The sequence below is a fragment of the Scyliorhinus canicula genome, chromosome 4 (genome assembly GCF_902713615.1).
Source record: "Scyliorhinus canicula chromosome 4, sScyCan1.1, whole genome shotgun sequence".
Classification (NCBI taxonomy): Eukaryota; Metazoa; Chordata; class Chondrichthyes; order Carcharhiniformes; family Scyliorhinidae; genus Scyliorhinus; species Scyliorhinus canicula.
This window is the reverse complement of record NC_052149.1, coordinates 145120514-145134245: the sequence shown is the minus strand read 5'-3', so window position 1 is coordinate 145134245 and position 13732 is coordinate 145120514. Positions and strand designations below refer to the sequence as shown.

General features: G+C 47.0%; 1 protein-coding gene across 1 annotated transcript in view; it reads right to left on the bottom strand.

The window, feature by feature from the left end:
- LOC119965058 (dedicator of cytokinesis protein 2-like) overlaps positions 1 to 13732 on the bottom strand; it is a 759716-nt gene that overhangs the window by 92341 nt on the left and 653643 nt on the right. Inside the window, exon 40 of the mRNA XM_038795299.1 lies at positions 13427 to 13531. Coding sequence (XP_038651227.1) covers positions 13427 to 13531 — 105 coding nt within the window. The remainder of the gene's footprint in view (positions 1 to 13426; positions 13532 to 13732) is intronic.

Genomic DNA, 13732 nt, shown 5'->3' with positions numbered 1-13732 from the left:
AATTTCTATGTTCCTAAGAGCTTTCCTGCTCTACTTCGAATAGTGCAATGAGAGCCATAGAAGTGTGGAATCCATAGAATGCCTGCAATGCAGAAGGAGGCCATTCATCCCATTGAGACTGCAACGAACCTCTGCAAGAGTACTCTATCGAGTCCCACTCCCCCACCCTATCCCCGTAACCCTACCTAACCTTTGGACAATAAGGGGCAATTTAGCATGGCCAATCCACCCATACCTCACATCTTTTGACTGTGGAAGGAAACCAGAGCACCCGGGGGAAATCCACACAGACACGGGGAGAACATACAAACTCCACACAGTCACCCAAGCCCAGAATTGAATCGAGGTTCTTGGTGGTTTGAAATAGCAGTGCTAACCATTGTGCCACCATGTCACCTCTATTTTATGATCCTTTATGTTCACCTGAAAAGGAAATGTTGATTTGACATCTTATCTGAAAGCTGCATGAGATGTTAAATCAGCATTTAAGGAAGAGTTGGGTGCTGTGAATGGGCCAAATAGTCTACCACATGAATGTTTCTTTTCTGTCTTGTCTGCTTTGGTTGTTGCCGCTAAGCCGGAAGGTGGTGGGCTCAAGTCCAGGAGGTTTGAGTGCAAAGATCTAGGCTGACATTCCAGTACAATACTGAGGGAGTGCTGTACAATCAGAGGTGCCATCAATAGACATTAAATTGAAGTCCTGTCTATACACTCAAATGTCAGTTTTGATTTTTTTTTTGCCGCTCACGTCCTGGAGTGGGACTTGAACCCAGAACCTTCTGACTCAGAGACAAGACCGCTACCAATTAAGTCACGGCTGAACATACTTAATCAAAGCATTTTTTGATCTTTCACAAAGCAGTCATTTTTTTCCTTCCATTCCAAGCCAAAAGCTGAATAATTTTCCTCATAGAAAGCATGCACAAAATCTGAATATTCATAGATTGTTGTAACTGCTGAATAGTTGTGAACTCGCTCAATGTTCCAGTAGCTGAAATAATTGTTCAAAGTAACTCCTAGCTACATACAGCAGGAAACTGTCCCGGTCAATCCATGCTCTATCTAGGTATTGTTACCACAATTTGCCTCAGCATCCTGAAAGAAAGAACTTTGATTTATATTGCACCTTTATCCCAAAATGTTAGGTATAGAATCCAACATGAAAGAGTCGCAGGAATACACGGTAGGATAGGAATGAACAAAGGTTTGTTCCGCTATACACAAAATCAGAATCCTCAAAGGGTCACCCTCCCTGACCTGCAATCAGGTCAGAGTGTTTATACTGAGAGGTTCCCCCTTGTTAACGGGAAACCCTGCCTCCAATTGCACAGGGCAAAATCGCTGGCTTTGAAAGCAGACCAAGCAGGCCAGCAGCACAGTTCGATTCCCGTAACAGCCTCCCCGAACAGGCGCCGGAATGTGGCGACTAGGGGCTTTTCACAGTAACTTCATTTGAAGCCTAGTCGTGACAATAAACGATTTTCATTTAATTTTCATTTTTCATTTCAATTACTGCAGGAGTTCATATTCTGACGTGAAAGGGGGGAAATTATAGAGAGCACAGTTCTTGGCCCTAAGGGGGCCGTAACATCTCTCCCCGCCCCCACACAAATCCGGAGAAATGTCTATGTCCTCCAGCTGAGGTCCTCTTGTTTGCTTGGGGAGCTGACGACAGTCCAGCATCATTGGGACAGGCCCGGGAGGCGTGTAACGCACCAGAGACCATTAATTTCGAGCAGTGCGTCGAGGCGGGTGTGGTGTGCCCGGTAAAGGCGCTGGCATCGAGGGTGGCTGGACAACTACGTTGGACGGGCCTGTGTCCATGTCAGACTCGGTGTCAGGGTTTTCCGAGGAGGTGTCAGACATCTCAGCCTCCTGGGTCTGGACAGGCGGAGGCAACGGCGATCAGTGTGGAAAGCTGGTTTAGCACAGGGCTAAATAGCTGGCTTTTAAAGCAGACCAAGGCAGGCCAGCAGCACGGTTCAATTCCCGTTCCAGCCTCCCCGAACAGGCGCCGGAATGTGGCGACTAGGGGCTTTTCACAGTAACTTCATTTGAAGCCTACTTGTGACAATAAGCGATTTTCATTCATTTTTCATTTCATTTTCATGAGGGCGGCGCTCTCGGGTGCGATCTAGGTGGTGATGGAGACGACGAGTTATCCGGACTGGCGCATCCTGAGCCTGTTCTGGACGTTCTTGCATGCTGCGGCAGATATGGTCCAGGTGGCGGCTGGCTTCATGTCCTTGTGCCTGGACTGAATAGAAAACCGGATCAGTTGCCTGGAGCAACATGCTCAGGGTCCATGTGGTGCCGGCACCAAAATTACGAACATACACAGCATCTTATGGCTTGAAGTCGCACAGCTGCTTGCACCGATCAGTGTCCGTCACGGAGCAGTCCTGTCGCAGGCGGATCCAAGCAGGCATGTCCACAATGACGAGGCTCAGGCAAGTCCTGAGCCGACAGCCCATCAGTAACTCCGCCGGAGCAACTCTCACGGTGCATGAGGGGTTGTCCAGTAGCTGAAAAGAAAACGGGCCAGCTGCGTTTCCCACCATCCGGTGGTTTGTTTCTTCATGCCCCTTTTGAAGGTTTGGATTGTCCGTTCGGCCTATCCGTTTGAGGCTGGGTAATACGGGGTAGTCCGCACGTGTTAAATTCCGTTAAAGGCCACAAATGACTCAAATTCCATGTTCGTGAATGTGGTGCCATCACTTTGGGTATTCCATGGGTACTGAATGTGTGATCCAGTCTGTCCACGGTCACATTTATAGTAATGGTCTGCAACTTCGAGCCACTGTGAGTGGGTGCCAACCATGATGAGGAATGTCGCCCCCAGGAATGGACTGGCAAAATCTATGTGGATGCGGGACCAAGGTTTTCCAGGTCACTCCCAAGGGTGCATCGGAGCAGCAGGTGAGGCCTTCTGGTTTTTCTGGCAAGGGCCGCAAACTGGGCCACCCTCTTGATGTCCAAGTCTATGCCAGGCCACCAAACATAGCTGCCAGCAAGCATCTTCATCTTGGATACCACCCGGTGTCCATTGTGGAGGTCTTGTAGTAAAATGCATGACCACATTCTGGGATGACCACCCGTGTCCCCCACAACAAAACGCCATCCTCCACATTCAGCTCCGGTAGTTTTGTCGTATAGGCCTGCAGATCGACAAGCAGGGCTGTGTGTTGGCCCCCGTACTCGGATCCCGGGATAACTGCGGGCCCGTCTGGGTCCACTCTTTAATGCAGCTGCCTTGACCGGCAAAGAATCCATGAAGTAGAGAACCACTACTACTTCTGCGGCCAAGGCAGGTGCCGGCGGCCTCGTGGGGAGGGCCAGCGCATTTGGCGCGGCGCCGGTCACGGGCCGCTGTCCGCGGACGGGCTGCCGATTCTCCAGCCCGAATGGGCTGAGCGACCACGCGGAAACGGCAAAGTCCCACCAGCGTCGTTCACCCCTGGTCGCTGCCGGCGGGAACTCTGCGCGAGGGGTCAGGGGGCTCCGTCCCCGGGTGGGCCTCCGATAGGGTCTGGCCCGCGATCGGGGCCCACCAATCGGCGGGCCAGACTCTCCCCCCCCCCCCCCGGCTTATTTTGCTGCGTGGCGGGACCCTGAACCCCCACGCCATGTTGCATAGGGGCCGGCGCGCTAAAGAAGTCTGCCACGCATGCGCAGATTGGCGGGCCCAACTGCGCATGCGCGGGTTGGAGCTGCGCCCATTTGCCGCCGGGAAGGGAGGCTGGAGTGGCGTGAACCGCTCCAGCGCCGTGCTGTGGGGGCCAGAATCGGTTATCCCCACGCCCGTTTCGCGCCATCGTGATATGCGACGGCGTTCACAACGGCGCGAACACTTAGTCTCTATTTTGGAGACTCGCGCCCCATAAATCTATAACCCCTCTTCCTGAAGGGCCACCCTGCCTGATCAGCACCCAGGTCAGAGTTTTTACTCTGACTGGTTCTGCTTTGTTAAGGGGAAACTCTGCTCCCAATTACCAGGGGAGTTCATACTCTGAGGTGAAAGGGGGGAATCGTATAGAGCACAGCCCTTGGTCCCCAAGGGGGGTCAGAACATTATGGAGCCAATGGAACACTTTTATAATGTAGGAGATTGTGGCATGTCAATTTGGAACAACAAGATCCCACATTTAGGAATGAGGGTACAGTCAGATAATCTGATTCGGTGATGTTGGTTGAAGGAGAGAAATAGCCAGGAAAATTGGGGTGCGATAGGATCTTTTATGTCCACCTGAAAGGAAAGGCAGCGCCTTGGTTTAACAACTCATCTGAAAGCTTGTGTTTTCTGCCAGTGCAGCACTCCTACCGTGCTGCATTGAAGTCAAACTTGACCTCGCAATCTTTTAACTGCGAGATAAGAGTGCTACCATTGAGACACAGCTGACACTTCATGCAAGGAAGGGGTAAGAAAATTAATCAGAACTCTCACTGCTGACCCAGGTTTTACTTCAGAAGGTCAAAGGTCATTTGGTGGGGACAGGATCATGCATGGTTGTGTGATACCTTCCACAGCTGAACAGCCTGTTGCCATCTGCTGTCTTGGCTCACACATGAAAAATGTGTTCACCAGCCCCTGTGGAAATATAACTTTACAAATGTGTGCTTGCTTTCAGGAAAGGTGGAGAGGGATGGATGGTCAATCATGAGGGGATAAAATGTTTTGAAATGGCACTTTAAATGTTAGATTAAGTGAATAAGTAATCAAGTATTAAATGCAGGACTCAACTGGAACCCGCATCCTCTGACTGGCGAAGCATCAACCTGGTATGTAATAATGTGTATGAAAGAAAATTAGACAATTTTATTGGCTGTGGAGGTGATTTTAGTTATTGTTAGGCAACTCTATAATTATAATCTCAGTTGGGTCTCGATGTTGGCATTGCGGTATTTACATGATGTTTTTATAATTATTTCCTCTCGCCTTCAGAAGGCGCTGTATCACACCAAGCCTCAGACCGTGCATTGTTGATTGCAAGCTGTCTTGTGTTTTTTTCCTATCTCAGTAGAAAGGTGCTTTCAAACTAGCTCGTAAAAGAAAAAGAAAATACAAGCCAACATGGGCATGTTTGGTTCTCTTATCAGAGAACATGGCTGCCTCGGATAATGCCTCTGAGGATTTAGAAACAGAGCCAAAAGCTGTAATGTTTCTGCAGTTTGGTAAATTTACAGTTCCACCCTCTTTAATAATCATTCGTTTTCTTACCCCATTTGTCAACATGTACCTTCTAATGGACCAGAATGAAGGGACAAAGCAGACCACAGTTCATTACACCAGTAAATAACCCATGATGGATAGACACAGGAGGTTAGAGTGGTGGTTTTAATGACAACATCCATCATGTGTGATGTTTATTGGGACAAATGTCGGGTTACATTGGAACAAAATTGGTAATCTCCAAAATACGTTACTGACTGAAAATGATTAGAAAAAATAAGGGGCCTACAGGAGCAAGGCACTGTCTTGTAAAGTACTGAGGTGTACAGGAGAAGGAAAGCCTCACGTTCACTCACCATGCTTGACCTGAGGTCCAGCATCATGGATTAGAAAAAGGAGTGATGCCTTAGCTTTCTCTTTGTTGCAACTTGTGTATTTAGACGTTCACTGAATATAGGACTGGATTGTCATGTTATGCCCCATGCAGTCAAGTAGCTGACCACTGCTGACTGCTGAGGCTAAGATTAGCAGCAGGAGATGATAGGGATCTGTGCTGCTCCAGCTCAGCAAGGCAGCAGGATGGAAGTGAGAAAATTAAAAAAACATTTGATAATTTTCCTTCTCCTTTGTCTATTTCGCACTTAACGATATCCACCATTGTAAGTTTCATAACTCAAAGGAAGCTGGCTGTAAATGAACATAGCTTTATTTAACTATTTATATAGTTCTGCTCAAGACAGCATATCACTCTCAGTATAGTCCTTGCCGGGACAACTAATCACAACAGGCCCTGCTTTTATCTTAGTTCATAACAATCCCCAGGTGGGTGGCCTCCACTCCCTACCTGGGAACCTCGTACTCCTTGAGTTCCACAGGGAGATCAATTATGGTTTCCCTTGGTCCTCATGGGGGTTATGACAGTAACTTTAACTGCACATAGGCCTCTTGACTTTTCAGTATTGGCAGTCAGTAAGAAGCGGAGCAAAATGCCATGTAGTAATGCCCAGCATCGCTAAATTATCAGCATCAGGCTGACCCTCAGAGCACTGGTAAGGGGTCTAACATTTTTAGGCAAAGTTCTCAGCATCTAACAGTACAATACAGAGCAGGGAAAGAAAGCTGGCATTATATGTGAATACCAAACGAGGATTCTGAGAAGATTCCAGAGCCTGGGGGTCATGAAGGTTGTTTCTCGGATTAAGGGTTGGTTGTATTACAATTACAGTGTTTGTGAGCATTGTGAAGAGGTCCAAGATCTGAGAGTAGGTATGAAAATTCTTGCCCCTGGGCTATGGGTATATTGTGGGGTAGAGGGTGTCAAGTCAGGCAGTGCATTGTGACACTTAAACTTGCAGTAATTAGGCCAAGGTCTTGTGGCAAAGGGGACCCAGGATATCCAAAGTGCCCAGGACTTCTTTTGCAATTTTGCCCTCCCATGAACTGGGCATTTGTTGTAAGTGGAATAGAATATAAATGGGGAATCTTTACTGCAGCTGTACAGTTGGAATACTGTGCACAATTTTGGCCTCTTTATTTGTAAAAACTTACAGCTGCATTAGAAGCAGTTTAGTCAAGGTTCACTTGATTCATCTTGGGACGAAAGGTTTACCATGTAGAAAGATGTCTCGGCCTCCCTTCCTTCTCTTCATCATCCACCTCCTTCTCTTTCTTCCTCTGACAACCTGTTCTGTTTTTCCCAGCCTCTGGTCTTTCTCCCAGTCATGCTTGACACCAAGAGGAAGACAAGTTGGACCTCGACCCATTTGAGGTTAGAAGAATGAGAGATGATCTTATTGAAACATAAGATTCTCAGGGGATTTGATAGTGTGTAAGCTGAGAGGATGTTTCTTCTTGTGGGTGAGGGGTGGGGGAACAAGAATGGAGCAACACAGTTTAAAAATAAAGGGCCTCCCAATTAAGATGGAGAGAAGGAAAGTAGATCCTCTCTCAGATTGTCATTCGTCTTTGGAATTCTCTTTGGCAGAAAGCAGTGGAGGCTGGGTCAATTAATTGTTTCAAGGTTGAGTTAGATAGGTCCTTGATAGATAAGAGAGAAAAGTTATGGGCCTGTACAGGAAGGTGGCGTTGAGGCCACAATCATATCAACCATAAACTTATCAAATGACAGAGCAAAGGCAGCACAGTGGCGCAGTGGTTAACACTGCTGCCTAACGGTGCCGAGGTCCCAGCTTCAATCACAGCTCTGGATCACTGTCCATGTGGAGTTTGCACATTTTCCCTGTGTTTCTCTCCCACACCTAAAGATGTGTAGAGTAGGTGGATTGCCCACGCTAAATTGCCCCTTAATTGGAAAAAATAAATTGGGCACTCTACATTTATTTTTTTAAATGACAGAGCCGGTCAGAAGGGCTGAATGGCCTCCTCCTACTCCTTGGTCCTATATTCCTAAGTCCTGGAACTCACTTCCCAGCTAGCTCTGTGGGTGTACCAGCACCAGATGGACTACATACATACAAATAAACATATAAATCCACATGTGAGCACTAGATAAGCTCTAACTTGAAGGATGATTAGTTGAAGGTTGTATGCAACAAGGCATGATTAATTCATAAATTTGGTTTGGAACATACATTGTTGTTAGCTTTTACTTTTGTGTTGACGTCAAGAGGATGTGATGTCCATGAAGGAGAGAAGTTAGGGCATCTGGATTTAATGGTGAATAAGCAATTGGGTTGATGTTACTGGCACTGCATTTGAATTAAATTCTCCATGTACATCCTGGGCAGAAAACAAATGTCTAGGCCTCTCTTCCTCTTCTTCACTGCCCATTTTCTTCTCTTACTTTCTCTAGTAGCCTGTTCTGGTTTTAGTCTTTGCTGTTTCTCCCACTCATGCTCAATACCAAGAGGATAGCCCAATATTGCCCCCATGTCTGGGTTCAACTGCTTTATGCAGAAGCCAGAATGAAGCCAGAAAAGCCAGAAGGCGCCAAAGACCTTCCACGCCAGCCGAAGGATTCCGCACCTTTGGGGCGGGTCGACACCGGAGTGGTTCACGCCACTCCGTCCCACCAGGACCCCCCGCCCCGCCAGGTACGGGAGAATCCTGCTCAAGATGTGATAACCCCATAAAAACATTTAAAAAAATTATTCATGTCTGTTTGTAAAAGGTGATATTACATTTCTTCTTCCAATATAATGGTAAAATGTATGTGTGTTAATTTGGATATTCTTTTCAAATTTCCTCTCATATTCCTTTTCGCAGCTCTCACTATAACTTTTATGGTCTTAATTCTTTATATCTTTTCCATTTCCCAAGATATACACTATTTTTTGCATCTCTCTATGCGCTTTCCTTTAGTTTTATGTTATCTACCACCTCTTTTGTCAACGATAGCTGTTTTATTTGTGAAATAGAGCTCTTGCTCCATCGAGGAATATAATAATCTTGTGTTAAGGTTTTTGAAAACCCTTACCATTCATCTGTTGTTTTACCTGGTAACTTTTGACCAGGGACTTTTTTCAGTCTTCGTCTCATCTCTTTATAGTTAGCTGCACCAATATCTCAAATCTTAGCAACTGTGTTAAGTTTCCCCTTTCCAAACCAGTATCAGATTTCATCATATTACAATCACTTTTGCTAAACTTTCCCTTGTTATTAAATGATTAACTAGGTGTCACCATCTTTGTAAGGTTTGGGATAAGATTTGGATCCTCGTCCCGGAAAACTACCTTGTATGGGTATTTTTATTTTAAATTTAGAGTACCCAATTAATTTTTTCCAATTAAGGGGCAATTTAGCGTGTTCAATCCACCTACATTGCACATCTTTGGGTTGTGGGGACAAAACCCACACAAGCACGGGGAGAATGAGCAAACTCCACACGGACAGTGACCCAGAGCTGGGATCAAACCTGGGACCTCGGCGCCGTGAGACTGCAGTGCTACCACTGCGCCACCCTGCTGCCCTATTGTATGGGTATTTAAGAAATTCACTATTGTATCTTTCCAACTCATTCTAATTCACATGAATATTAAAGCTTCCCATTACAACAACTTTGCTGTAAACCACTCTAATCTCTGAATTAATACATTCTGCCATTACATTTGCTGCTATCAGTAGCCCTGTAGATAACTTCCATTAGCGTTAAATTCTCTCTTATTCCTTCACACTAACCATAAAGTCCCTGTTAATTGCTTCCAATACCTCTATTCTCTCTTACTGATGCTGTAATAGCATCTTTAATCACCAAAGCGCCTACTCTTCCTGTTTCTCTATCCTCTCTAAAGACCTTACAGCCTGGAATACTTAACTTCAAATCAGGAAGCAAAGTCATCTTGATGGTGTTTTATTGCAACGTTTTAAGTGATTTTTTTTTTTAAATCCTCACTAAGAGCCGGTCTGCATTTTCTGTCTATTAATGCATTTTGATGGCATTAGAATGACTCATATTAAAAATTGAAGAGCTTTTCCAGTTGCAGAGTTCTTAAAAGTGAAGTGCCTGATGTGTATGAATAATGGTTAGATGGCTTGAAACATTAATTTTCACACTTTGATAAAGAAGATATAGTCAGAGCGTGCTGCTTTCCTTGGATCCGGTTCCTTATCTGAGGGGTGGTATTCTTCGACCTCCCGACCGCATGTTTCCTGGCAGTGGGAGGCGGCCCGCCATTCACGGGTGGCGGGATTCTCTGCCGTTGTCAATGGGAATTCCTACTGAAATGACCCCCACGCCGCCAGGAAACCTGCGGGGCGGGGGGCGCTGCTGGCAGGACCAGAGAATTCCACTGCCAGCGAAGTGCTGCAGAATTCCAGCCTTAATGTTTTCCTTCTATGTTCATGAGGTAGACCGGATATTTAGGTCACAAATGAACATTGGCGAAACGGTCACAATTTCCACCCGAAGTTCCCGACACACCGTCATATGAAAGCCCACCCTCTCCAATGGGAAATGACTAGATCCAGCAGGCTTTTAAATTAACATGCCAGATGAAAAATGCTGGGGAGCATGTTTCCTTCAGTGGTAACGTAATCCCTTTATTCTAGATGAGAACTATTCTCTCTTTCTCTCAGTGCAGTGGATGAATCAGATATTCTGCAAGAAATACACAAACCTCTTTGTCACCATGACTGGAATCAGACCTGCAACAGCTTCTGCTATTTCTGTCACTGAGCGAAACTTCACCGTATGTTCCTTCAACTTCCATTTTTTTCTACCCGTCTCCCCTCAATTGCATTCCATGCAGATCTCATCAATGCGACCCCCTTGAATTCTGATCCCTTAACCCTAGTCCCACCAAACTGCTCAATGTCCAACTTTCCTCCCTGGCCCAAGTGTTGGCTGGTATTGTTCACAGTTCACTCTCGTCAGATACCATCACCCGCTCTTTCAAATTTACTGCGATCACCCCTCTCCTCAAAAAACAATCCTTGACGTGTCTTTGCAAACTAACCAGCCCCTCCAATTCCAACTTCCCTTTCCTTTCCCAAGTCCTTGAACACATTGTTGCCTCCCAAATCTGCGTGCATCTTTCCCAGAATTCCATGTTTGAATTACTCCAATCAGGTATCTCCCATCCTCACCACAGTGGTAAAATAGCTGTTTCCAAAGTCATAAGTGACATTTGTCATGAGTGTGACTATGGTAAATAATTCCTCCTCATCTTTCTCAACCTCTTTCAAGTCTTTGAATCCATCGTCCAGCTGGGTGGAACAAAACAAAGCCTGGTTCCATTCATATATATCTAATCATACCAATGGCTTTTCTTCCCATTCCTATACTATTACCTCTGGAATCTCCCAGGGGCTATCCTTGGCCCCACTTATTTCTCACCTGGATGTTGCCCTCAGATATATCTGGCGGAATTCTCTGTTTCAGACATTGTGGGCGGGTTTCTCCGTGAACTGGCGGGGCAGGCGGTCCTGTCGCTGATGAGTGGCATGAACCACTCCGATGTCGGGCCGCCCGAAGGTGCGGAATCCTCCGCACCTTCAGGGGCTAAGCCGGCGCCGGAGTGTTTGGCGCTGCACCAGCCAACACAGCAGGGCTTGGCGCCACACCAACCGGCACTGAAAGACCTCCGCCGGCCGGTGTGAGTTGGCGCATGCGCGGGAGCGCCAGCATGTGCTGGCATCATCCCAGCGCATGCGCAGGGGGGGTTCTTCTCCACACCAGCCATCGCGGAGGTTGACAGCAGCCAGTGTGGAGGAAAAGAGTGCCCCCATGGCACAGGCCCACCTGTGGATCTGTAGGCCTCGATCGCGGGCCAGGCCATCGTGGGGGCACCCCCCGGGGCCAGATCCCTCCGCACCGCCCCCGAGGACTCTGCAGGCCACATTTGGAGCCAGGTCCCGCCGGTAAGGACCTGTTGTGATTTACGCCGGTGGGACCCACCAAAAACGAGCGGCCACTCAGCCACTCGGGGGCGTGGCGTGATATCCGCCCCCCACAACCCGCGCATCGGAGAATTCGGCAGCTGGCGGGGGCGGGATTCACGTAGCCCTCCGGCGATTCTCCGACCTGGCAGGGGGTCGGAGAATCCCGCCCTTTAATAAGGCAAGGTCCACATCTGTGCAGACAACAGCCAGCTCTACCTTATATCCCACTCTTTTGACTGTCCCTAAGTTGTCAAAGTGCTTCAAGCACTGGATGAGCAGATATTTCCTCACTAAGTGTTTGGATGACTGTAGCCACTGGTTTTGGCCTTTGCCACATAATCCCTACTCTGTATCATCTTCGATTCCATTCCTCTCCCAACTGTCTAAGACTAAACCATACCATTCGCAAAGTTGTTGTCATTTTGAATTGAAGACATGCTTCTGAAACCACATTGCTGACCACTAGACCAAGACCACCTTCGTCCCATTATCTGACTCCACCCCTGCTTCAGAACATCTGCTGCTAATCTTTCTTCTGTGCCTTTTCAAGCTCTAAACCTGGCTATTCCACCACTCTTGGCCACCTCCCGCATTCTACCCTCCATAAACGTGAGGTCGGCCAAAACTTGGCAGCCCATGTCTTTACTCGCACCAAGCCCCGTTCACCAATCACCCCATACCTGCCATCTTAAATTAGCTCCCAGTTGAGCAAAGCCGAGTTTGAAAATTCCCATTCTCATTTTCACATTCACCCCTGGCCTCACGCTACCCCATCTCTGCAACATCCTGCAGCCTTACCATCCGGCAAAATCTCTGCACTCCTCCAATTCTAGCTTCTTGTACATCCCCAAATTTAATCACTTCACCATTGGAAACCATGCCTTCAGCTGTCTTGATGCTGAACATTGGAATTTGCTGCTTACACCTGCTGGTCTCTTCTCTCTGTCCCTTGCAGATGTTCCTTAAAATCTTTTTGACCAAACGTTTGGTCATCTGTTCCAACATTTCTGGTTATTTTTTTGTAAAAATTCATTTATGGGATGTGGGCATTCATGGCGAGGAGACCATTTATTGCCCATCCCTAGTTGCCCTTCAGAAGGTGGTGGTGAGCCGCCTTCTTGAACCGCAGCAGTTCCCATGCTGTAGATACATCCACAGTGCAGTTAGGGAGGGAGTTCCAGGATTTTGACACAGCAACAGTGAAGGAACCCATCCATTGACTCTATCTACACCTCCCGCTGCCTTGGGAAAGCGGGCAGCATGATCAAAGACCCCTCCCACCCGGCTTACTCACTCTTTCAACTTCTTCCACCGAGCAGGAGACACAAAAGTCTGAGAACAGGTCCGAACAGATTCAAAAGCAGATTCATCCCCTGCTGTTACCAGACTCCTAACCGACTCTGTTCTTGACTGACCTGATTAATACTACACTCCCGTATGCTCTACCCGATGAAAGGGTAGCAATCAAGCCGGCTACTTTGTCCTGGATGGTGTCGAGCTTCTTGAGTGTTTTTGGAGCTGCACTCATCCAAGCAAGTGGAGAGTATTCCATCACACTCCTGACTTGCACTTTGTAGATTGCGGACAGGTTTTCGAGAGTCAGGAGGTGAGTTACTCGTCACAGGATTCCTAGCATTTGGCTCATTGAATCAAATTTTGTTTCACAATCACTCCTGAGAAGCACCGTGGAATATTAAAGGCACTATATAAATGAAAGTTGCTGTTGCACTCTATGAAATGACTTTACCATTTTAATAATCTTGATCAGATCGCCCCTCAATCTCTTAACTTGTAGAGATAATAAAGCAGATTTATGCAAGCTGCCATCATAATTTAACCCCTTACGCCTTGCTACCACTCTGGTCAATCTGTGCCTCACTCCCTCTGTGGCTAAAGATTCAGAGGCCAAAGACTCACCCTGAGAAACAGCGGAAAACCACGACCATAATAGCCGACAGCAAAATAATCCGGAGTCGGCCGCAGGATTTTCATGATGTTCTCATAGAACGTGGCTTGCTGTTTCTGCAAATAGGCAAACAAGGATGCTAGTTAGTTCCAACCCGTCATCGTGAACAAACGAAAAATGTTTGCAGAATTGCAATCAACTTTCTCAAACATTATCAGCAAATTATTGTGGATCTTGGAATCTGAAACAAAAGACAGAAAATGCAGGGCAATCTCAGCAGTTTTCACAGCACTCTTTGGAGGGAGATCGGAGCTAGT